Source organism: Mastigoproctus giganteus, chromosome 3 (genome assembly GCF_048544385.1).
Source record: "Mastigoproctus giganteus isolate SK-2022 chromosome 3, ASM4854438v1, whole genome shotgun sequence".
NCBI classification, from domain to species: domain Eukaryota; kingdom Metazoa; phylum Arthropoda; class Arachnida; order Uropygi; family Thelyphonidae; genus Mastigoproctus; species Mastigoproctus giganteus.
The window spans coordinates 97,998,009-98,023,625 of NC_143577.1; the positions used below are offsets into that span (position 1 = coordinate 97,998,009).

A 25,617-nucleotide genomic window follows, 5' to 3' on the forward strand; every position below is an offset into this window, starting at 1 on the left:
ACCTCATTCCCACAGGTTCTCAACTAGATTGAGATTTGGTGACTGTGGAGGCCACAGCAGGGCTGAATCACTCTCATGTTCCTGGAATCAGTTCTGTATAGTTGTGATCTTGTGGTATGGAGTACTATCCTGTTCGAAAAACCCATTTGCAGATAGATACATTGCAGTCATAAAGGAATGTACTTGAATCTGCAGCCATGAAGGAATGTGCTCAAAAACAATTTCCAGATAATCTATGGAATTCAAATGTTCTATTACTGGTATCAAAGGTTCCCAATGTGCACCACGAAAACATTCGCCACATCATTACACCGCCAGTATATCAGCCTGCACTGTTGACACCTGGCAGAACAGGCCCATTGAGTCGTGCTATTTTTGCCATATTACTGTCCTCCAATCAGCGTGAAACAGCAAAATTCGGGGTTCGTCAGACCAGGAGACGTTTCTCACATCCTCCACTGTCCAGCGTTTATTTTCTCCGAGTTTAATGTTACCCCTCATGTTTTTTGTTAATGAGAGGGGTGGAACCCAGTACGATTGTCGGCTGCGATACCGCCATGCGTGATACCATTTTGGGAATTATGTGTTAATTCTGAAATGCCACTTTGGTTACCATTGTTGTTTGACTAATGATAGTCTTCGTGGGTAGCAGAGTGGTAATTTATAGTCACCGCCCGCCCAAACCAGGTGGAAAAGGCCTAAGTTCAAATCCCGTCAATGGGATTTGAACTTAGGGAGGAACTTTTCACGGGAGGAACTTTTATGGGATTTTTACTCATTTGCTGAGACATTCGGTCTCAGGCGAGAACAACGAGTTTTCCCCAAACCGGAAACTTGGGTTTTTCGTCCAACAAAACAGAGAAACTGACCAAAGAACACAAGAAATTTAGACGTATAATGCAAGCAGGCAGATAAGGAAATTCTGTGGTGGTTCTAATATGACATTTTTTTTTTTTTTTTTTTTTTGGCCTTTTTGTTATCTTGCATAAGTCTTGTTAGCCTCCGTTGATCTCTCATCCACGAGCAGTTTCCGACCACGGGATTGGCGTTGGCTGTATGTTATTTCGTTACTGGACCAATCTTGATACACCCGACACACAGTCTATGAAAATCTCAGTAGGTTTGCAGTTTCCGAGATTCTTATACCGGCATATCTTTCAAGCCAACTTTCATGCCAGGTTCAAATTCACTTAAATCTTTCGTCTTGTTCATTCTGGGACTGAACTGCACACATCGGAATTCCAACGTATCTGTTCACCTGTTCTGTATCGCATGGTACGTACACGTGATGCTGTTACTGAAAGAGCGCTCCATCTCATGAAAAGTGCAGGTGTACCCGATAAACTGGACACTCAGTGTATTTAATGTTTAAGAAAGGCGGGTAAAGAACGGTTAACCCAGCTAGTGTTGTATAAATATAAATTGATATGAGCATTAAAAAAAACTGATGGGATTTGATATTACCAAAATCTTTATTATTGTCACCAAGAGAAATTTATCGAACGATTTTTAACATTTTGCTTATATTCAGCATGTACAACTGTATGAAAAATTTTACTTTTCTTTGAAGAAAATGTTTTATATTAAACACTGCACGAAATGAATAAAATCCTCGACGGTAATTTTGTTTATATTTTACAGGTTCTCGAGATATGAATATCAACAATGCCATCAAGAATACCATAAAATTTTCTTTGCAGAAAAAAAAAAAAAGGAAACATTTTTCAGATTCTTATTTGAGTAATGCTGTTTTATAAATCGCACCAGTAAACTATTAACGCTTATGTTTCCGTGCCTAAATGGAAGCAAATAACATTATGGAAGAAAGTATTATAAGAAATCCATGCAAAACTGTTGTAGTAAGTGCTCTAACGTGTGAAACTAGTTCACTGGATAAAGACTGTTCTAAAAAAGAAAAAAGCCCGTCCCCTCAGTATTTCAGTATGGAAAGTTCAGTGTGTCCTAAAATAAGTAATAATACTTTCGAATGCTCGAGCAATTTTTCTTCCTCTTCTGATAGTATAACTTACGTTTTTATAGGACCTTCTACGGGCGTGAACATAGCACAGACATCGCGTGCAAACAGCAGACAAACACCTCGCCGTGGAAGCCTTCTGTCCACTTCGCTAACATCTTTATCCGAAGACAGCTTAGAGAGACTGTCTGATCAGCAAAGCCTTAATATATCTTGTCTTAGTCCTCGAACTTTGTCTTTGGATTCCGTTGTTACTGATGGACTCTTATGCCACTTGAGTTCCTACGTGATTCCATCTGAATCGTCGGAGGAGAGCAATCGTTGCTTTTGCACGAATACTTTTCAAAAATTTCCTGTCCTTATGGAACGTAATAAATCGAAGTCTGATTCACTTGAACTCATACAAAATGAGGCACCCTTCACATTATCCGAGGCAAGTACAGCATTTAATAAAAAAGAAATTGATGCCACTGACAAGATTTCTGAACTAAAAATGGATGAGGATGAAGCTGATCCTTGTAATCGAACTAATCCAAAGTTCAAGGATGCAAAACACGGAACGTCTATTTTAGATATTAATCATTCCGGTGGAGACGCATCAACAAACTCTTATGAATCAGGAGTGCAAAACCAACAGACACAAACTCTGTTTTTATATCCGCTTAGGAAGAAAGAATCACCTCCCGATGTAACAAACGACAGTTTGCCCAGTTTCTTGAAATACCTGACAAATGTTATGTCAGAAAGCCTTCGACTCCTTCGCCTGGTGAGAGAAAAGACTTTTAAAGACCAGTTTGATGTTGGAGGATTATCTTTTCATAATGCTGCAGTGTCTAATATACTAGGAGAGACATACAATAGCTCAGAGAGACCTAATGGGATTTTCTCCAATCAAACTAACTTGCAGCTACATTTCAATAAGGATTTTTTTCGCAGTCTTCCAGATGATCAAATCTGTAGATGTTGGAGGGCAGAAAGTGCTGCAAGTAAAAATTCTGACAAGAAAAAATGGCTGACATTTCCTTACATGCATAACAAACATTATCACGGATTTAAACAACCCTTAACGAATGGCCTACATTCAAAATACTGTTCTGCTCATAATGATCTGGGCAAGGAGGCTGCTGTACCAAACACACACAAACAGGATGAAGAGCCAGCTGGACATACATATCAGCTAAAAATACCTTCACTATCTATTCCACAAAAAAAAGGCAGCAGTCAAGAGTATAAGCCTAAGGATTACCTGGAACATTTAGTAGCAGTTCGCCGTCGTGTCGTTGAAACCACTTTAAGAAGCTTGTGCGATAAAGCTCCTTATCAAATAAGAAATGAAGGATGCTGTGAAATAAATTCCGGTAAGGTAATTCCAGATAATGAGTGTTGGTGGAGACTTCAGGGGACAAATAGTAAACAATATGAAAGAGTGATGGACAGTAAACACGATGCCATGATATTAACAGGAGATTATAAAGAAGGAATCCATCCTCACAAAGACACAAAATCGAGGTATGAAACTTGCCACACGATGGAAACGACAGTCCCATTATTAAAGATGTGTAGAAGAACTCATAAAGTGAATGGATTTATTGATAACGTACTGAACCATAACTATTTTTCTAATGAACATAGACGCCCAGAAAATGAAACAAACATTGTTGAAAAAGAAGGCTTCAGAGGAATTAAAAACCAGGGATATCCTGCCAACGAATCCGTAAAGTCCAAAAGAAAATGGAATAAAAGAAATTCGTATTTAAACTACTGGAACAGCACTGAGAATGCTGTACATATGCGTACACCCTTAAAAAGAGAATCAAGAGAAAGAACCATCAAAATCAAGCTGTGTGCAGGAGAGAGGAGGTTAGATGAGGTGCTTGCGTGGAGCAGAAGGTATGCGAAGTCGCCAAAGGGGTAAGATTTGACTGATTTTTGTTTTTTGTTCACTGCAACTTGAAATAGTCTTAAACAAATGCAACATGAACGTGATTGGTAAGCGACATTGTCAAGTTTACTCTCGGCGAATTACAATGCTCCATGCGAACTCAATAGTTACCCTATTCTGTATGTATTAGCACTTCTTATTTAAACCGGAGCATGTATAGAAGTAGTTTAAAATATGATGGGTCTTACCAATTCACGGTGGTGTTACATTTTTCAAAAAGATATGAAGATAGTCATTTTCATATCCAGTAGAGGTGAACTAAAAGTCTCGCAGACTCGCCAATACTGGTCTTGGACTTAAAACGTTTCTTAAATTTTCTTCGAAATGGATATATTACTATATCCATCATTTTGGCTTCTATTGCTTATATATTTGTACATCACATAAACTCTTTTTTAAAGTTTTCCAGACTTTTGGTTCATACTGTAGAACTTTTTCGTAACACAATATACTGTATGATTGATATTATAATTAATTGAGGACAAATATATGCTAGTATTCTGAAATGTTAATGTCACTACTTTAACTCTTTTCAGTTTGTTCACCTTATATTCATTTAATTCACTTGATTCTTTGAGACAACCATATATACCGAGATGACTGTATATAAGGAAGGACTAAAAATAAAATAAATTTTCTGTTTATACTCCGGGATGACTAAATGGTCAGAGGAGTTCACAAGATAGACAGAATACAAGAAACAGCACTGTATTTAGCAGTCAGGCTTGAATCCCGGTCACTCAAGGCACGTGTACTTAGCACCCTTGCGCTAACCACTCGGCTACTTAACCCAGTAGTTTTCTTTGCACATCCTACATACTGTTTAGATCGCAAGGTCACAAGTGCAACGCTTTTTTTTTTTTCTCTCTAGATCAAACATTCCGAACCAGTGTGCCGTGAAAAAAATAACTCAAGGTGTACCTCAAAATTTTAAAACATTCTGCACTACCATCGATGTATGGCTCCGACTCATCGACCACGATCGACATAACTCAATACAACGCACCGTTCAATATAATTCAAATAAATTATTGGTATGCACCATGAAGGCTGGTGCAGGGATGTATTTTTAGAGGCCACTACCTTTCCAATATATTTTTTAAAGTTGTTCTAACGTCTGTTTCATACTGTACAGTATATAAGCTGAAACTAAAACCTTAAGCTGAAAGTTGTACAAAATTGAAAGATAAGAAATATCTCTGTCTGTCTATCTACTGTAAGGCCCAGAAGTGAAAAACTATGTTGTGCCCCATCAGTCAAGGTCTCCCATATCGTTACTTAACATTCGTATCACATTCTTGGAATATTAAAATTTTAAATTTTTTGTAATTACTGCTTAAAATAAATAAATGCTCAAATAAGTTTTGTATTCATAGAAATATCATTTAGCTTGCTTTTAAAAAGTTGAACAAATATAAGGATCAGCACTGAATACGTACCAGGAAGAAGAGCAGGGAGAAGCAGGTGTGTTGCAAGAAGATTGGGTGATGACTGCCGCGAAAGGGGGAAAAAAAAAAAAAAAAAAATTGGAAGTACTGTATTGCTGTAGAACAGGGCTTCCCAAACGGTTGTTCGCGAAAGTGTTCCAGAAGGTTCGCACTAAAAATTTTGTAATGGCGCCTACTCCGATTTACATAGGTATATTATTGTAAATTACAAAATATAGCTAATAATAAACAATAAAGTAGAATAAAATTAAATAAAAATTAAAGAATTGCCAAGGAAAGAAACCACAATGTTGGAGATTGTTATGCTAACAGGTAAAAGATTCAGTTTTAAGAAAGACATTATTTGCATAATTTTGAAAGGCCTGAAATATATCAGCAGAAGAGAAAAATTTGGATTCAGAACCTGGAAGGACAACGCTAGTAACGGGAAAAAGCTGTTCCCTGAAAGTATTATAAGTTTGACATTGAAATAGGACATGCGACATCGCGAGATGTCTCATGTAATCTTTCTCCTTCAGCTCTTTGTCAATGTGGCCTTGTGGCCACAGTGACAAAGAGCTGAAGGAGAAAGATTACACGAATCCAATATATATATATATATATATATATATATTTTTTTTTTTTTTTTTTAAGCTCTGGATTGGGCCCCCAGAGGTTTTTTTTTTTTTTTTTTTTTTTTTTTTTAGGTGTTGTTGTCTCATAACCTGAGACCTTATGCGTCCCATCTACTGGAACTGGCCCACCTTCCCGTGGTGTGGACGAGTATCTAGAAGCAGCCTTCCTGGTGATAGCTGCTTCTGGGTAGCCAAGAGGTCAGCATAACACAACAACATAACATGCATTAAACTACACGAACATTGCACTATATTACACGCTGGCCTGTTTTGCAGAGTCTGTTCAACGTACAAAGAAACGAGGTGGATTTGAACGGACGTTCTAGGAGCCACCCTACCTATACACACACATGTCACATACACGAATCCAATTTGGCATTAAAAGAGCCATGACCTTAAAGAGAAAAGTTGTATACATACTGGGAGTGTACCATTTAAGGTTAGTCCTATTTGCAAATGAAACATCAGGGATAAAATGTTTAGTAGTAAGTTCTCTATCAGATAATAACCAGCGAGATGACCACCTGGCCAAGAGAAGATTGAGACACCCTTGTTTTTCATCCTTAGGTTATCCTCAAGTTAAATGAGTTGGAGATCCATAGGCATAAAACCAGAAAGGATTTGAAGTGTTGGGGTTGAAACAGTACGACATGCGCATCAAAGGCCAAGTAAAAAACCTAGCCTTTTCTGAACGGTCAGGAGCTTAGCACTTTGAACTAGACTGCATCACAGTGAAAACGGAAATCTCAGAGTTACTCGTCGAATATTTTCCTACAAATAGCGTAGTATGAGATGGTAATATTCGGAATATATGGTCTCCTTCTGCAGTCCAAAAACATGGATGATTTAAAAATTGCATGGTCCAGAATATTATTTTATTTGCGCCACTTTTTATATCATTGAACTCTGGTTTACAAAGGGTACTAGGAAAGTTTTGCAATACAGCTTTGTTTATTTAATTTTTTCAAAGTAATTTCCTCTACATTCAATGCACCTCTCCATCCTCCGAAACCAATCTTTAAACCAGTTCTGCCAAGTTTCACTAGGGAGTAAAGCACACTCGTTGTCCCAAGCCCGTAGAAGGTCCTCATCACTGGAAAATCGCCTCCCTTTTAGCTTCATTTTCACATGCGGGAACAGTGCAAAGTCGCAGGAAGCAAGGTCTGGACTGTAGGGAGGGTGCTCGAGAAGTTTCAGTCCTGTCGTGGTCAAATATTCGGTGCAGGCTTTGGCGCGGTGAGCTGCAGCATTTTCGTGATGGAGGTACCAGGTGTCCATTCTTGACTTTGGCCGCAGGTTCTTCATAGATCCAATGACTTTAGGCAGGCATTGTTCAGTATACCACTTAGCTGTGACTGTCTTCTGCGTGTCGAAAACGACACGTTCCACAATTCCACTCGATTTGAAAAATACAGCTATCATTTTCTTCTTTACAGATCGGGATTTTCTGACAATTACGGGTGTGTCGTCATCATCAAAGACCCAAACTTTGTTTTGAGCCTTGGTCGGCAGATCGTAATAGTACAGCCAAGTCTCGTCACCTGTCACGATGTTGTTCACATACCGAGATTATCCCTTATCAAACTTTTTTAACATCTCCCGGCACCAAGTCACACGTCGTGTCATCTGCTCTTCAGTCAGTTGATGCGGCACCCAGAGAGAACAAAGTTTCTTCACGTGCAAATGATCTTGCAGAATCGAACGAATTGCTGGTGCATTTAGGCCCAAAGTATCCTCTATCTGTTGGTAGGTCACTCGCCTGTTTTCGTCAAGCATTTTCCTCACAGCAGTAACGTTTTCCTCCGTAACTGGCGTTCGTGGCCTTCCCAGCCTCTCAGAATCCTCCAGAGTGAAATTTCCCCTTTGGCATTCTCTATACCACCTGAATATCGTTGTACGATGTGGACAATCATCATCTAGTGCAAGAGTCATTTCTTCTAAGCACTGGTCTATGGTTAAACCACGCACGAAATTATACCGCAAAACTGTCCTTATCTCATTTCGTGACCACGATGCCATTGCAAGCACTTTACGCTCTCACTACTAATGAATAACTGAGCCCATCGACTTAGCGCGGCGGCTACTATGTACGTATGAACATGTCTCAACATGCAGCAACAAGCAGCTTCCTGTGATTCATTGTTGCGTCATATTGCAAAACTTTCCTAGTACCCTTTGTACATGGTGCAAACCAGTTAAATTTCTTATGACAGTAGAGTGTGAGAAAGGATTATTTCCAATATGATAACGAGACAAATGTTGCTGGGCCCTCTCATATAATTTTTTTTCTTGTGAGCGGCTTCGAATGGCTGCCATGAAGCTGCCCGTGGTATTATATCTTGCAGCGCCCCCCCCTCCCCTCTGTACACATAATTGATCTAGGGCCCAACGATTTCCATCTCTTCGGTCCTATGAAAAAACACCGGAGTGCAAAACATTTTGAAAATGACAAAACACGAAATGGTAATCAATTTTTTCATGCAAAGATCAACAAAAATGTCATCGTGTGATATATGCTTCCAAGTTTGGTGATTAATGAGGATAAACAAAGAATTTCACCTACCCTTATTGCAATAAACATTCCTTCCATTTTCATAACAATTGTTACCTTATTTATTGAAAATTCCTTGTATTTTATCAATGCTAAAATGTGAACGAAGTATAAAATATTAAATGGTTAAGACTGACATGAGGATACTAAAATGCAAGAATATAAATTACTTACCTCTCCTGCATTAGACTGGATTTGGAGAAAGAAGATAACAGCAGTTCATCAGGAAAAGGAAAATTCGGAAGTTCAAACGAAAATTTTTCAACTTCAGGCCTCTCTGCAAATCGACCTATAAAGGTATTTGTTTCATTTAAAAAAAAAAAAAAAGTACTTCTTAACTACATAAACTCTAAATTTTTATTAATATTAATATAGGGTGTATACTTTAATATGAAAGATATACAAGGGCGTTTGAAAAGTTCGTAGCTTGAGTATGAAAGGGTAGTGGTTCAATCTTAAAAATTGCTGTACTTATTTCAGAATCAACAAAATTGTGTGGAAGAGGAAAGATGGAAAAAAAAATCAGTCACCGTGCAGTCATCCAATATTTCGGAAAAAAGAGACTTAACGCCAAAGGCAATTCATGAGGATATGGTTATATTAGGGGAGGATGCCCCTTCCTATTTCATGGTTAAGAAGTGGGCAGCAGAATTTAAACGAGAGAGAGAGAGAGAGAGTCTGGAAGATTATCTACGCTGTGGAAGACCTGCAACGTCCATCACTCCAGATGTTGACAGTGTGTATGATCTGGAGATGACTGATAAATGGCTGAGTACAGTTGGGTACTTTGCCAGCGTCTTTAGGCATCTCATCTGAACGTATATGCCACATAATAACAGAGACTCTCACTATGAAAAGGGTGTCAACACGATGGGTCCCAAGTTGTTGACAGCAGATCAAAAACGCGCAGGAGCTGTCAAATTAAATGAACACGTGATACGTTTTCATGCAGATCCGACAAATTTTCTTGCGAGGTTTGTGACCATGGATTAGACATAGGTCTATCACTGTGACATTATGTCACCTGTCCTTTCTTTATTCCTAGAGGTCTTACACAGCAACCCCCCAGGGTTTTGTTCCCGAAATCTGCACCAATTTTTTTGCCAAGAATTCTGTTTATGTTCCATAATCGCTTTATTATACTCTTTTTTTTTTTTTTTTTTTTTTGTTCTTGTATACAGTTCTTTGCTATACTTCCTCTGCTGGCTAGGAAGTCAACATTGATACTGTCTTCTGCATAATTAGTCTCTCTGCGAAGTAATGAAAGTTCCTCTTACCACCATGTAACTATTATTTAACCTCTTTTCTTCCTTTTGTCTGCATACTGTATTGCTCTGTACAGAGGACTTTGTATATACACTGATGTTCAAAGAAAGTGCATCACCCCTTAAAATTGTAATTGTCGTCTGAATAACCTAAGTATATGTCAATATTCACAGATTGCATCACATAAGATTGGCACGCGCAGGTGATGACGTACTATTGCATTAGCTGTTACTTTCAGCTATATAAGCACGCTCTGCAAGAGTTGCAATCATTAGTTACGTGCAGTTGACGCCACGAAGAAAGAGTGCTATTGTTGCTTTTTTTTTTGTTATTTTTTTATTGTTATTTGTGCTTATGCCTTAAAAACCGTAAACTTCTTCGATGAGCTGAAAAAAGAATGGGAAGAACATACAGGAGTGGTAGCAAGTGCAATAAAAGTCAGAAGACGCCTCTTCAAAAATGGACTTGTAGCCCGTCGTGCTAAGAAGAAGCCCCTCCTCACACAAAAAATGAAAAAGGCCCGATTAATTTGGTGTAAGAAGCATGTCAAATGGAAGCCCGAGCAGTGGAAATCAGTTATTTTCTCGGATGAGAAGAAATTCAATCTGCATGGCTCTGATGGGAGACAAACGATTCGCCGCAGACGTGGTGAAGAATACCACCATCCAGACTGTATGATGTCTACAGTGAAATTCCCTACCAGCCAAACAGAGGCGTAGCTAGGTTTTTGGCGCCCTTGGCAAATTCGTGGCTACGCGCCTTTTTACGATAATTAGTAAAACCATCCTAAAAAGGCGCGTAAATTAAATTATCATAATAAATAATAATAAGTACAGTCTGACCTTTGTTTAACGAACTTCTTTACACCAGATTTTTGTGTTTAGCGAATTCTTTTGAATTTCTCTTCGCAATTACATTTAAAATAGTGTTTGTAGAACAAATAAAATTTTCTATATGAGAATAAGTGGTTAACGGATTACGAGAGACTTAACTGGGTACGCATTGTTCGCCCCTCTCGCCTTCAAGAAATTTAGGCAACAGTGCTGTTGCTAAGCACAATGGTAATCTCTTTGGCTTAAAAGATTACCATCGGCAACTTAGTGGTACCCGTAAAACCTATCCAACTTCCTGTCCCACATTCGAATCCCGTCAATGACGCGAGGAACTTTAATGGGCTTTTTTCACTCCGGGGCTGAGTTAGTCGGTCTCAGGTGTAGATAGCAAGGTTTCCCCCCCAGCAAACAGACAAATCGACCATAGAACACACACAATTAACAGACACAAGACACAGCACGGCAGATGAATTTCATTATTCGGGTGGCCTAAATATAATAGTTGTCCCACATTTGATTGGATACTATGATGTGGCCACAAAGGAGCTGGAGGCAAAAAATAATTTTGATGTGATACACTTGGATTTCAAGAATGCTTTTGATACCGTTGCACATGGAACAAATTGGAGCAGTATGGTATTAAGGGAAAGTTGCTACAATGGATAAAAGAGTGGTTGAGTGGGAGACGACAGAGAATGGTAACCAATGGACGCTGCTCTTTGGAATAATATTATTAGTGGAGCCCCCCAGGGTTCGGTATTGGGCCCAATGTTGTTTTGTATATTTCTCAATAATATTAATGAAAGTATATCAGGCTTAATGTCCAAGTATGCAGATAATACAACGGTTGGCAGAGTTGTTAATGACAGTAATGGCAGTGTGCTACTGCAACAGGATCTAGAAATTTTGGGCAAATGGGTTGAGATGTGGCAAATGAAGTTTAACATTGACAAATGCAAAGTATTGCATATGGGAAGCAATAGCCAAAGAGAAACGTACCAACTGTGTGGTATGATACTTAGAGTGGTAGAAAATGAAAAAGACCTGGGAGTAAATATGCAGTCAATTATGAAGTTTTCTGAACAGTGCAGACAGGCTGCCAGAGCAGGTCATGGGATCTTGTCAATGATATACAAAAATTTTGCGAGCAGGGATAAGGAGGTGATTATCCCTTTGTATAAGACAATGGTCAGGCCACACCTTGAATACTGCGTACGGGTCTGGAGACCTCAATTTAGGAAGGATGTAGAGCTGTTGGGGCAAGCACAGAGAAGGGGAACAATATCGGTGAGGGGAAAGAAGGGGTTCTCTCTCTTACCAGGAAAGGCTCAAGTGTTACAAATTGCAGCTTCTGGAGAGTAGGCACTTGCGAGGGGGGATCTGATTGAGGCGTATAGGGCCTTGAATGGGTTGAACAGGCTTAATTCTGATGGGATTAAGATTTTCCTATTAGAAAACAGGCCTTGTACGTCGGGTTGCATTATATCATCAAAGTTTCTTGCGACGACCGACTAACGGGTTTAAATAAATTTATTAAAATAAAAATGATATATACATGATCATGCCCAGCTGACTTGTGCTATTGTAACCATCAATATATACTGAAGTACACCACTCACAGACTAGCTGATGAAGAGGCACTTCGCTTCGAAAGCTACTATGTATTTTAACGCTTTTATCTTATTCATTTCTGTTTTATCTTATGTATATATCATTTTTATTTTAATAAATTTATTGTAACCAGTTAGTCGGCCGTCGCAATAAACTTTGATTGATATCTTCCTGTTGTTCAGATTATGAGCCTGAGGGAGCATAAATTCAAATTGAGAAAGACATTATAGAATATTTATGTGATAGAAATTGATAGCTTAAATAAATTCAAGGAGGAACTCGACAAACGTTTAGAGAGAATGGATGCGTGAAATGGTTTTTTTTTTTTTTTGGCTGATGCTACATAAGCTTGCTTTCTTGTATCACATACCTCTACTACTACTACTACAAATGGGCTCTGGTCAATCTTCTACTGTAAGCACCCTGTTAGTTTTATGAGTGTGGTTTTCCTGTATCCCAACAAAGGGTGATCTGTTGTTTCGCTGAAGTGAATATCTGAATCGTCTGCAAACCCAGACATTACGCCTGATATACCTTCATCAATATCATTAATAAATACAGAAAACAACAATGGAACCAACACTGAACCTTGGGGGACTCCACTAATAACATTAGTCCACGAAGAGCATTGTTCATTGATTACCACTCTATCTTCTCCCACTCAACCATCCCTTTATCCATTCTAGCAACTTGCCCTTAATGCCACACTGCTCCAATTTGTACAGTAGTCTTCCATGTGCAACAGTACCAAAAGATTTCCTAAGATCCAAGTATATGATCTCAAAATAATTTTTTGCATCCAATCAAGTTGGTCAGACAAGACTTCCCCTTAACAAACTCATGATGTGTCTGAATTATAACTGAAGTCTTGTCTAGATGATCCTGCAGTGCTCCTTTAACCAGTGCCTCCATTAATTTCCCTGGAATAGAAGTTAAACTATCAGGTCTGTAATTACTTGTGTCACGCTTTGATCTTCCTTTGTGAATTGGGGTCACATTTGCATATCCCCAGTCCATGGGTAACTCCCCTGAGCCCAAGGAACCTGTCATAATTATGGCTAAGGGTTTGCTTACTTCCTTTGCTGCCTCCTTCAATATAACTGGATAGATCCGATCCACCCTAAGTGCCTTTCTTGTGTTAATCTTCAACAATTTCTGCTCCATTTGGTTCTCATTTATTAAGAAATCATTTAGCTCATTGCCAGGGTTTAATACACCTCTGGCATTCCCCTCCCAGAATAACTCCTCATTTGTAAATGTAGATGCAAAATACTGATTCAGTTTGTTAGCTACCTAAGCAGGATCATCAACAGTTGAACCCTCGACATGACACGGACCAATCTGATTCATCCCGTTCCTTCTAGAGTTTACATAAGTTACTCTTTGCATATTTTGCCAAAGATTTCTCGTAATCTGCCTTTGCCTGCCTAACCTCCCTTTTGACATGATTACAGAACAGCATATATCTACTATAGGCTTCTGTATCACCTAAATTAAAAATCACAATATTCACGATCATCCGTTTATATAGCACAGCATTTATATACACATTATTTATAACTTCAAACTTATTCAGTATCTCAGAACGTACACAGTTCTTGAATGGCGAAGTGCTGTGCATTCGAGAATGTACCGATGAAGCGGTCGCCTGATTGGTCCCTTGAAAGTTGCGTTCACGACAGCAAATAGATGTATGCTGCTATGCAGTATGTACTCAGATTTAAGGATGCATGCAGGCTTGAATCGTCCTCCGAAAACACGGCATTTGGCAAAAATAAATTTTCACCCCGCCCTCTGCTCTCACCCTGATGCGACATCTAGGGGTGCCGTTTCGTCAGCTAGCCTCGGGTGTCGAAATAGCTTGACACGGAACTGATATAGTCTGTCAGTGGCGCCCCTCTGATACTAGCGCCCTTGGCATCTGTCCCAATGCCAAGGCGTTCCTACGCCACTGCAGCCATAAGATATGGGGATGCATTTCGTATCGCGGAGTAGGTCACCTGCAGTTTATAAAAGGTTCCGTAAATGCCAATGAATACCTAGCTATATTGAAAGGCAAATTTCTGCCAACCACTAGAGACCATTTCAACCTGCCAAGTAACTGTATCTTTCAGGACGACTCTGTTCCTTGTCATCGGGCGAAAAGTGTAAGTAGGCACTTCTGTAGTTATTTTGCCTTCATTTCTGCATTAGAGGTTCGACAGTAATGTGTTTACATTTGTTACAGGTGAAAAAATGGTTGAAAGAACGGTCCATTACAACTCTTAGCTGGCATAGAAACAGCCCGGACCTGAATCCTATAGAGAACTGTTGGCATCGTGTGGAATCTGCAGTTTCCAGAAAGAAACCAAAGACCCTTCGTGAACTTGAGGAAGCCATAATTCGTGTTTGGAACCACGAACTATCAGTTTATTATCTTCAGAAATTGATCTTGTCAATGCCTCGACGGTGTGCTGCTGCCATCATGGCCAGAGGCGGTTCAACTAAACATTAGTTCGCACCAGGTGAACTTTTCATTTTGTTTTCCATTTAAAATGATAAAGTGAAGTAAACTGAGGGCTTCTTATAACATTTCAGCCATAATTATGTATAAAGGTTGCAAATGCTCATTTTGGAATAGTTTGAGAGCACCTGTCAAATATTACTTAGCTTTGCCTTAACTATTAATAAATATCTTTTGTTTATATTTCTATTTGTGATGCCCTTTCTTTGAACACTAGTGTATTTTGACTACTCTGCTTCCCTCTCACAACTGACGGAATTTTTGATAACCTTTCTTTAGCATTTTTACTCAACTTTCCTTACGCTTTCAGGTTGCTTATTTAATTTAACATTTCGTTGTGTTAAAGGGGGGGGGGGACTACTACTTTCCGCATCTCCTTTTGTTCCTACCACTCTTTTTCCTTGGTTTTTGCTATCCATTCTACCAGCCAAAATAACTCAATTCACTCTTCAATAACGATAAGTGATGAAATATACTTATTGTTATTTCAGCAGTTACTTAACACGTCAGCATGGCTGACGTCATGGCAGCCATATTGGTTCCATAACATGAAGATAAAACCCACTATTTCTTGTAAACAGTTGGAATGCGTCTGGAGGGGACTCGTGAGTCCACGAGTACGGCTACTCCTCATGGGGGGCTGTTAGTATTAGATCGATTTTGTCTGAAGGTAGTATCATTTTTGACAGAAACGGACATTCTTGTTGTTAAATTCGTTTCTTGTAAGCATATGGCAGCAGGATTGTAACAGTGAATTAATTCATATATATCATCAATATTGCTGCGAAAATCTCTGCAATTCCATTGTATGATTTGTTCCATTATTTGGTTTTGTGAGCGGAAGATGAGTCTGTCTACTTTTTGTGATTGGCTTGTTTACATCTGCCGAATTGATTTTTCTTTTCGGGAAAAGGAAGGGCATCCTGGTTCAATACTTTCTTCCATATCATCATCTGCATGTATTTCAAGCAGGTCTTCTTGGTTGTTGGTATCATCTGTGTCCATGCTTGATAGGTGAGATTGCTTCACCTCAACTGGATTTGATTTTTGCAAATTCTCCCCTGCTTGATAATTGGGAAGTCTCTGAGATGGAACTGGCAGTGGTGTATTACTGCATTGGTCTACTACTTTTGGTGGAGATGGATGTGTCTGGAGGGATGGACACTTCTGTCAGACATGCTACTGATTGGTGACTAAGTAGCAGCAGCATAAGTGCATTTTGGTATACTTAATTTTACTTTTTTTCTTGCCTCTTGGTAGGAAACTTTATTTTCAATTTTATATTTTTGAATTTTTTCAACTTCCAGAGTTCACAATATTTGGAGTATGCCGGATGGTTACCCTTGAAATTAGGACATTCATGCATTCTGTTTGTGTATGAGTTTTACACCCACAGTTTGTACATGTTGCAGCTCCACGGCATGCTGTCTGGGAATGGCCAAATTTCTGGCATTTAAAACACCTTAAGGGGTTCGGGATATATGGTCGAACGCGATAGTTTAAATATTCTGCTTTGACTGAAGCTAGTAGGTTTGGAGAACTGAAAGTTAAAATTATACTCCGAGTAAGGAATAAACTGCCATCTTTTCGGATCATGATCCTTTTTTCCTGAGTGACTTTTTGATCTTTGAGTTACTGAACTATTTCATCTTCAGGAACACTCAATAAATCCCATTCAGTGATCACTCCCTTGGAAGAATTGAATATGTCGTGTGGTTTGAACTGGGATTCCACTCAAGGATGTCAGCCGTAATAATAATTCAGAGTGTCCAGAATTGTTGGTCTCTATCAGTAAATTTTCAGATTGGAGACGTTTCACCATTTTTGATGAACCTGCTGCATGTTCGAGGTATCTCTGAATGATGACGGGGGAGAGCTTGTCTACAGGTTGTGTTGACAGAGAATGTATTATAAGGAATGCTGGTGATTCCTGTCTGTCTGCCGAGGCGCCTCCGTAGCCAGGTGGGCAGAAGCAGCAGTGCGTAGCACACGCTTCTTGATTGGACCGGAGTTCTAGCCGGTGACCACCAAATACGGAGGATTCGGAAAGGTTAGGGAATGACCACCGCATATCCTCGGAGCAATATGGCTTTAGTTGCTAATGCTCCTAAAAACCAAATAACAAACAAACTATCTGCCAGTGTCTGTTTTTATTCTCTTCGAGAAAGAGAGAAGAAACGATCAGTATCGTGATTGTCAGTTTGTTGAGAGCTCTTTGGCTCTAAACGTAGAAATTCATTTGTTTCCATCTCTGCTCCCTTTAGCCCTTAGGGTTGGTTTATCCTCCAGGTTACGGGTCCAGCCATGTCGAGGCAGGAGCGGTGCCACCAGTGACCACGAGGTTGTTTAAGTTAGTAGAATTGGTTGACACCTAACAATGGAATGTAACGGAAATTCAAATGTTGTGATCAAATATTTGTATTGTTGCAATCATACTATTCTACAAATGGATTTCGCTAACATCATCCAAGCCAAGGATGTTGTCACATAAAACATCCTTCGGGCGTACAGGGTACATATGCTTTATTTTATTTATTTATTATTATATTTTTTACTGCATACTTTTTTCTATTTTAGAATCCTATTTTAGTTTGGAACATTAAGAATTTCTCGTAAAAAGATCAAGGAGCTTCAGTAATTCTACGGACCTTTTTTTGACATAATGCTCCTGGACAGTATCGCAACACACCTTCCACTTCTTTCTCTCATGTGCAAGACATTCAGTTAGTTTCAACATCCCCAGTCCTAAGCATGATAGTAGGAGGGAAGGCACTTTGAACCAAACTGACCATGGGGGGGGCGGTCTGTCAATCCCCCTTCCCCCACCCCTCCCCTCTCCGAGCTCGCGGTCTGCTTCCCCCCTCCCTCCCTCCCCTACCCCCGAAACACTTTGAACCAATTTTGTCAGCGGGTGGTCCGTCGACCTACCCCTCGCCACTAGGTGGCGCTGCCATCGAAACACTTTGAACAATTTTCAGCGGATGGTCTGGCGACCTTCCCCCCTCCCCTACCCCCGAAACATTTTGAACCGATTTTGTCAGCGGGTGGTCTTCCACCCTCCCGCTCCCTACATACGCCGCCAGGTGGCGCTTCCATAGAAACCCTTTTAACCTAGCTTACCATGGGCAGTTTTCCACCCTCCCCCTTCTCACCCCCGCCGATAGGCGGCGGCACCGTCGCACACTGTTAAAACATGCATAGTGTAACATGTCTTATGACGTCATAGTCCTTTGAGGTAATTCTTGGAATTCAAAGAGAGGGTTTTTTTAATTTTACTGCTGGTTGGTATATTTTTAAAAGAATTTTAAATGAGAAGACTATTTTAAACGTTATTTTTAGGCAATAAATTAGTGCTATTCATGAACAAATCAATGGTATTATTTTAAGCATTCATGACCAATATTTTAAACGTGTTAATTTTAGGCAATAAATTAAAGTATTCATGAACAAATCAGTGGTATTATTTGAACATAATTAAAGTAGTTTAACCTATGGTATTTTTTAAAGTATTCATGAGCAAATCAATGGTATTTTTTAAGTATTCATGAGCAAATCAGTGGTATTTTTTAAGTATTCATGAGCAAATCAATGGTATTTTTTAAGTATTCATGAGCAAATCAATGGTATTTTTTAAGTATTCATGAGCAAATAAAAGGTGTTATTTGAATATAATTAAAGTATTCATGAACAATATTTTTAACCAATGGTATTTTTAAGTACTCATAACCAACATGTTATTTTTAGGCAATAAATTAAAGTATTCATGAACAAATCAATGGTATTATTTGAACATAATTAAAGTATTCATGAAGAAATCAATAGTATTTTGCCAGTTGAAAGTGCTTTTAAATATAACTTTTGATGAAGACACAGAATTATAATGAACGAAGTCTTTTATTGAACACTGTTAACAAAATTATTTACAAAGGAATCATTATTCTGATAAAATCTTGACACAGCTCACTCTTCAATATGCACACGGGAAACTAATAATAAAAATGAGCACGTGCTTGATCTAACAACATGGATCTCAGTTCAGATAACATTGAATTTACAGCATTGAATATTTGATAAGAATCGAATTGTGAGAAGAGTCCTTTACCTTTCTCTTTCCCATCGAATTCACGAACAACATCATAAGGATATACAGTCTTTAAATATAATTCATAAATATCGATGAAAATTTTCATCCTCGGCGCCTTTCAAGAAAGTATTGGTTTGGAAGAGTTTCCTTTTTAGGAACACTTCACGAGTTTGATATAAACGTGAAACTATGATATCACCCATAAGTTTGAAGATAGCCGCTTCCTCCTGTAAAAGCTGTAGTCGTTTTTGAATGGATATGGTTTTAATTGATAAAGTTTCCACCTCTAAATCATCGAGTTTAACATCGTGAATATCGTTGTTATCTATACAACGAATAGTTAAAAAAACCGTTCCCACACACTGTTGCCAGATTTTCACTTATTCTGCATTCGGCGTCTTCTTTTTGGTTCAAATATTTTGTAAATTCCGGAAGTTTCTTTAGAAACAGCATCCATTCTTCACACTTAATAACAATTACTTGAGAATCGGGCTCCACCTGAACACAGGGTTTAAAATTTACAAATCCAACCCGGACAAGCCATTTTGAAGACAGAGCGATAGAAACTGTAATAGCAAAACTTAGACGCCATTGCTGGAGAGAGAGATGAAACGAGCACAGACAGTTCCTGGAAATGGGTCAAAAATCAGCAGTCATCGATTTCCAGATGTTTCTAAATTCTGATGGAAATTATTTTATAAAGGAAGTTGCGTTTTCTGACGGTGAAAATTTATTTAGTAATGTAATGTACCCGCCATGTGGGTGGAATGAATTACCAAACACAATTAAGAGACAAAATATTTGGATTTTTAAAAACTGTCATCAATTACCATGGAATTCGGGTTTCATTCAACAAAAAGATTTAAGGATGTGGTTGGATATGGTCACTTCAAAGTGTAGTATAATTTATGTGAAAGGAGAAGAAAAGAAACACATTTTGTCAAAATATACCAATGCATCTGTAATTAATTTAGAAAAAATCGGCTGTCCACAAAGAAAGGAAATTCAGCTTGAAACGACCCCTTGTTTATTTGATTACAATACTTATTTTTGCGCTCATATAAACGTGCAATTATTTTTTTATTGGCTACAAAACAAATTAAAATAATGTAAAAAATAAACTATTTAATTAGGAATTGTGTTGCCCCCCAAAGGACTATGACGTCATAAGACTTGTTATACGGTGCACGGTGAACAAAACCTTTCTCTTTGAATTCGAAGAATTACCCCAAAAGGATTATGATATCATAAGACTTGTTAGGCCATGCAAAGGATTTTAATCACGATTGAACATGTTTGTACGCATCTGTTTTTTGATTGGCTGAAAACTAGTGTGATATTTGGTTTAAAAAGGGTTTTTGATCTGTGCTCGTTTCATCTCTCTGGTAATTCATTCCACCCACATGGCGGGTACATTACATTACTAAATAAATTTTCACCGTCAGAAAACGCAACTTCCTTTATAAAATAATTTCCATCAGAATTTAGAAACATCTGGAAATCGATGACTGCTGATTTTTGACCCATTTCCTGGAACTGTTTGTGGTCAGTTGACGTCGATGTAGTCCCACATTTCAACATAAAATCGTCCATGTCGATAATCATACAGATCTTTGAAACATCATCGACAACAACACGTTCAATTACCTTAAAAGAAAGAGAGTGGTTATTAAAACAATTGTAGATTTTTTCAGTAATTTATTACAAATATAACCTAAAAGATAACGACACCGAATTGTTAAATTTCACATGTACAACTAAGAATATGAAAAAAACTGTCGAAAGAATAAGATTACCATATTGACAGGCTGTTTAACTTTTTGGAAAGAAAAATAAAATATATATCACAAATGTTCATTGTCCCTGTCCAGCCTTTACACATCGCAATTTTTATGAATTTGGTGTGCATTATACACAATATTCTGCAAAAGGTTACATTAACGATTCGACAGCTAAAGCTTATCGATAAACAATAAAATCGTTGTGCTATCAAAACCGTATCGTTACCATGAAAAAATAATTTCTACTCTATTATTAGTAAAAAAAAAAAACTAAAAACAAATGCATGCTGTTCAATTACGATAAATCTAAAATTCAATCTAAAACAATGAATCATAAAGATCTTGTATTTATAAAAATATCAGCAAAAATTTCAAAATCAGCAAATTTAATTTCTTATTAGAAGGTTCTCGAAGGTATCAAAAATGCACTAGTCACACCTTTACACGTCCCATTTTTCGTATGAATTTGGTGGACATTATACATAATATCCTATAGATTAACAATTTGACCGTTAAAGAATGCGGAATTTGTAATAAAAACTTATCGATAAACAATAACATCGTTGTGATTTCAAAACCACCTTGTTACCATGGATAAATAGCAATAGAAAACACATTCACCTTATTTCTATTGTTAACAACAACAAAAAAAAAATGAATTTTTATTAAACAGGTAAACTAAAGATAAAAATTCAAATATTATAAATAATACTTACAGCATTGGATTCCATATCACCAATTACAACTGACAGCAACCAAATAACAGCAAAAATCATGAAACGCAACAAGAAAAAGTGATCGTCTCTCCACGAACCATCGGATTTATATTGAGCTTGTAATCACGTGATACAAAACTGACATTCCTGAAAGAGCCATTTCCAAGAAAGCCACATCTACAAAAAGATTTCAGATAAAGACAATTGGAATGGAAAATTATTTTATAAAAGAAACTATTTGATGGAAAAATTTTGTTGAACAGCGTAACACACATCCCCGAATAGCGTAAAACTCAAACAAATACAGCCAAACCTCGGAAAATCTAAGAAAAATTATGTAAAAAAATCTTAATAAAATGTTTTTCAACATTTATTTAAGATTGAGACCCCCACCGTAATCCACACAAGAGGATTACGGTGTCCCAGCAGATTAAAGCCTCATGATTCAAAAATATATAGAGCGTCATCACCAACTCAAAGGGATTAATAATGATTATAACGTTCTTGGGTTTTTTCTCAGAATTCCAATAAGCTTACACATTAACATGAAAAAACAACGGAAACTGTGTACAAGTAATTAATGGACCCTTTAAAATTAGACAAAATGATCAGAAAGAGAGAAAATAATCGGCTTTTAAATACAGCCAAACCTCGGAAAATCTAAGAAAAAGTATGTAAAAATTCTTAATAAAATGTTTTTCAACATTTATTTAAGATTGAGACCCCCCACCCACACAAGAGGATTACGGTGTCCCAGCAGATTAACGCCTCATGATTCGAAAATATATAGAGCGTCATCACCAACTCATGGGGATTAATAATGATTATAACGTTCTTGGGTTTTTTTTCTCAGAATTCCAATAAGCTTACACATTAACATGAAAAAACAACGGAAACTGTGTACAAGTAATTAATGGATCCTTTAAAATTAGAGAAAATGATCAGAAAGAGAGAAAATAATCGGCGTTTTCTTCCATGTACCCAAGGTTTGTGAGATTTTTAATTAAAATTTGCTTACACATCACAACATTTTTGTGCTGTCAAAACATGAAATTCATTCATCACAGTAAAAATCAGGGTGGAAACACACAAAACATTGTCAAGAGACAGAAATATAAGAAAATTAAGTAAAAATATCTTAAATAATACAGCTTCAACATTTATTCAACCCTCAGACCCCAGCCACAACTTCACAGGTTCTTAACAACCCCCCTCAAAACGATTATGGTGTTAAGACACGCCTAAGGTTAAAAAAATATTAACCGTTATCATTGAAATAATCAATTTTAGATCTTTTGTGTTTCCAGGAATTCCATCATCACTCAAAATTTCAGAAATTACACATTTGGAATCAAGGGAACATATTAGAATTAGTGAAAAATAATAGGGTTTTTTTTCAAATAAAAAAGCGTTTTTTGTCTTATTTACAATCAAAATTTGAAAATTTGCATGTGTGCGACATATAGACAAATAACTTTGCTGGTTTTTACCTAGCAAAACAGTAAAAAGATTATATTTTTAATAATAAAAAAGACTTTCAAAGTACTCTGAACAGTTGAAATGTTAACAATTTTTGGACCTGTTGTTGCAGCAGAAACATGAAAATACACACACCACACTGTAAAATTAACAATGACAACAGAAACTATACTTATGAATCTATCGGTATAACAACTGATGGATTTTCATATGCACACACTCATACAAAAGATGAGCAAAAGTAATTTGAGACAAAAATCTTGATTTAACAAAGCTAGACAAAAAACAACATACAAGATGAGGGCAAAACACCATACATGTGTTCAAACAATTCTAAACTACCATATTTAAAGTGCGTGTTACAATAAGAAAAACCAGCAGTGTGTTACAATAGGAAAACTCACCACAATTTTCCAGAAACATAAGTAATTTTGAATCTCAAAGCAAACAAGAGTTCCGAAACCATTGTAATAATCACCCCCCGTTACAATCATCCTTATTGATGTATCAGCAGATACCGTGTTTATTACATAATTCGTCATTTACCAATGTAACCCCTTATTTATATTTGAAAAAGGAAAAATTCGAAGCAAACGCATGAAAATTTAAGATAATTTTAACTGGAAGCGTATACATTTGAATCGTCACACATTTAATTTCATTATTTCGACTGAAATTAGCCGATTTCTGCCGAAGGCAATTAGGCTAACACACACACACTGTGTATGCTATTTTCACATTCACGCTGAACCAAAATAAACCTGAAAAATAAAAAAAAACAGCTGCAGATCACCGGCTATTTTACACACGCTAAGACCGAACAACACCAACCTAAGTCAAAGATGGGGTGCATAAGGAACAAACTTAAAACGGGAAAATTACACCCACTAACAATGCTCCTTTTTCATTTAACCCTGATCACTGTGGGACCACAAAATAGCTTTTTTATTAAATAAAATAAAATAGCTCGTTTGCTCGTTTACACATCACAACAAAAATGTTGTGATGTGTAAGCAAATTTTAATTAAAAATCTCACAAACACATTCCTTGGGTACATGGAAGAAAACGCCGATTATTTTCTCTCTTTCTGATCATTTTCTCTAATTTTAAAGGATCCATTAATTACTTGTACACAGTTTCCGTTGTTTTTTCATGTTAATGTGTAAGCTTATTGGAATTCTGAGAAAAAAAACCCAAGAACGTTATAATCATTATTAATCCCCATGAGTTGGTGATGACGCTCTATATATTTTCGAATCATGAGGCGTTAATCTGCTGGGACACCGTAATCCTCTTGTGTGGGTGGGGGGTCTCAATCTTAAATAAATGTTGAAAAAACATTTTATTAAGAATTTTTACATACTTTTTCTTAGATTTTCCGAGGTTTGGCTGTATTTAAAAGCCGATTATTTTCTCTCTTTCTGATCATTTTGTCTAATTTTAAAGGGTCCATTAATTACTTGTACACAGTTTCCGTTGTTTTTTCATGTTAATGTGTAAGCTTATTGGAATTCTGAGAAAAAAACCCAAGAACGTTATAATCATTATTAATCCCTTTGAGTTGGTGATGACGCTCTATATATTTTTGAATCATGAGGCTTTAATCTGCTGGGACACCGTAATCCTCTTGTGTGGATTACGGTGGGGGTCTCAATCTTAAATAAATGTTGAAAAACATTTTATTAAGATTTTTTTACATAATTTTTCTTAGATTTTCCGAGGTTTGGCTGTATTTGTTTGAGTTTTTACGCTATTCGGGGATGTGTGTTACGCTGTTCAACAAAATTTTTCCATCAAATAGTTTCTTTTATAAAATAATTTTCCATTCCAATTGTCTTTATCTGAAATCTTTTTGTAGATGTGGCTTTCTTGGAAATGGCTCTTTCAGGAATGTCAGTTTTGTATCACGTGATTACAAGCTCAATATAAATCCGATGGTTCGTGGAGAGGACGATCACTTTTTCTTGTTGCGTTTCATGATTTTTGCTGTTATTTGGTTGCTGTCAGTTGTAATTGGTGATATGGAATCCAATGCTGTAAGTATTATTTATAATATTTGAATTTTTTATCTTTAGTTTACCTGTTTAATAAAAATTCATTTTTTTTTTTTGTTGTTGTTAACAATAGAAATAAGGTGAATGTGTTTTCTATTGCTATTTATCCATGGTAAACAAGGTGGTTTTGAAATCACAACGATGTTATTGTTTATCGATAAGTTTTTATTACAAATTCCGCATTCTTTAACGGTCAAATTGTTAATCTATAGGATATTATGTATAATGTCCACCAAATTCATACGAAAAATGGGACGTGTAAAGGTGTGACTAGTGCATTTTTGATACCTTCGAGAACCTTCTAATAAGAAATTAAATTTGCTGATTTTGAAATTTTTGCTGATATTTTTATAAATACAAGATCTTTATGATTCATTGTTTTAGATTGAATTTTAGATTTATCGTAATTGAACAGCATGCATTTGTTTTTAGTTTTTTTTTTTCAACTAATAATAGAGTAGAAATTATTTTTTCATGGTAACGATACGGTTTTGATAGCACAACGATTTTATTGTTTATCGATAAGCTTTAGCTGTCGAATCGTTAATGTAACCTTTTGCAGAATATTGTGTATAATGCACACCAAATTCATAAAAATTGCGATGTGTAAAGGCTGGACAGGGGACAATGAACATTTGTGATATATATTTTATTTTTCTTTCCAAAAAGTTAAACAGCCTGTCAATATGGTAATCTTATTCTTTCGACAGTTTTTTTTCATATTCTTAGTTGTACATGTGAAATTTAACAATTCGGTGT

The 25,617-nt window shown here is 37.1% G+C and overlaps 1 protein-coding gene across 1 annotated transcript in view; it reads left to right on the forward strand.

Annotated features, from left to right (window-relative positions):
• Positions 1-1,799: 1,799 nt before the first annotated feature.
• The window catches only part of LOC150088175 (uncharacterized), a 32,291-nt gene continuing 8,473 nt past the window's right edge, over positions 1,800-25,617 (forward strand). Inside the window, exons 1-2 of the mRNA XM_090370057.1 lie at positions 1,800-3,886; positions 8,719-8,827. Coding sequence (XP_090226183.1) covers positions 1,800-3,886; positions 8,719-8,827 — 2,196 coding nt within the window. The remainder of the gene's footprint in view (positions 3,887-8,718; positions 8,828-25,617) is intronic.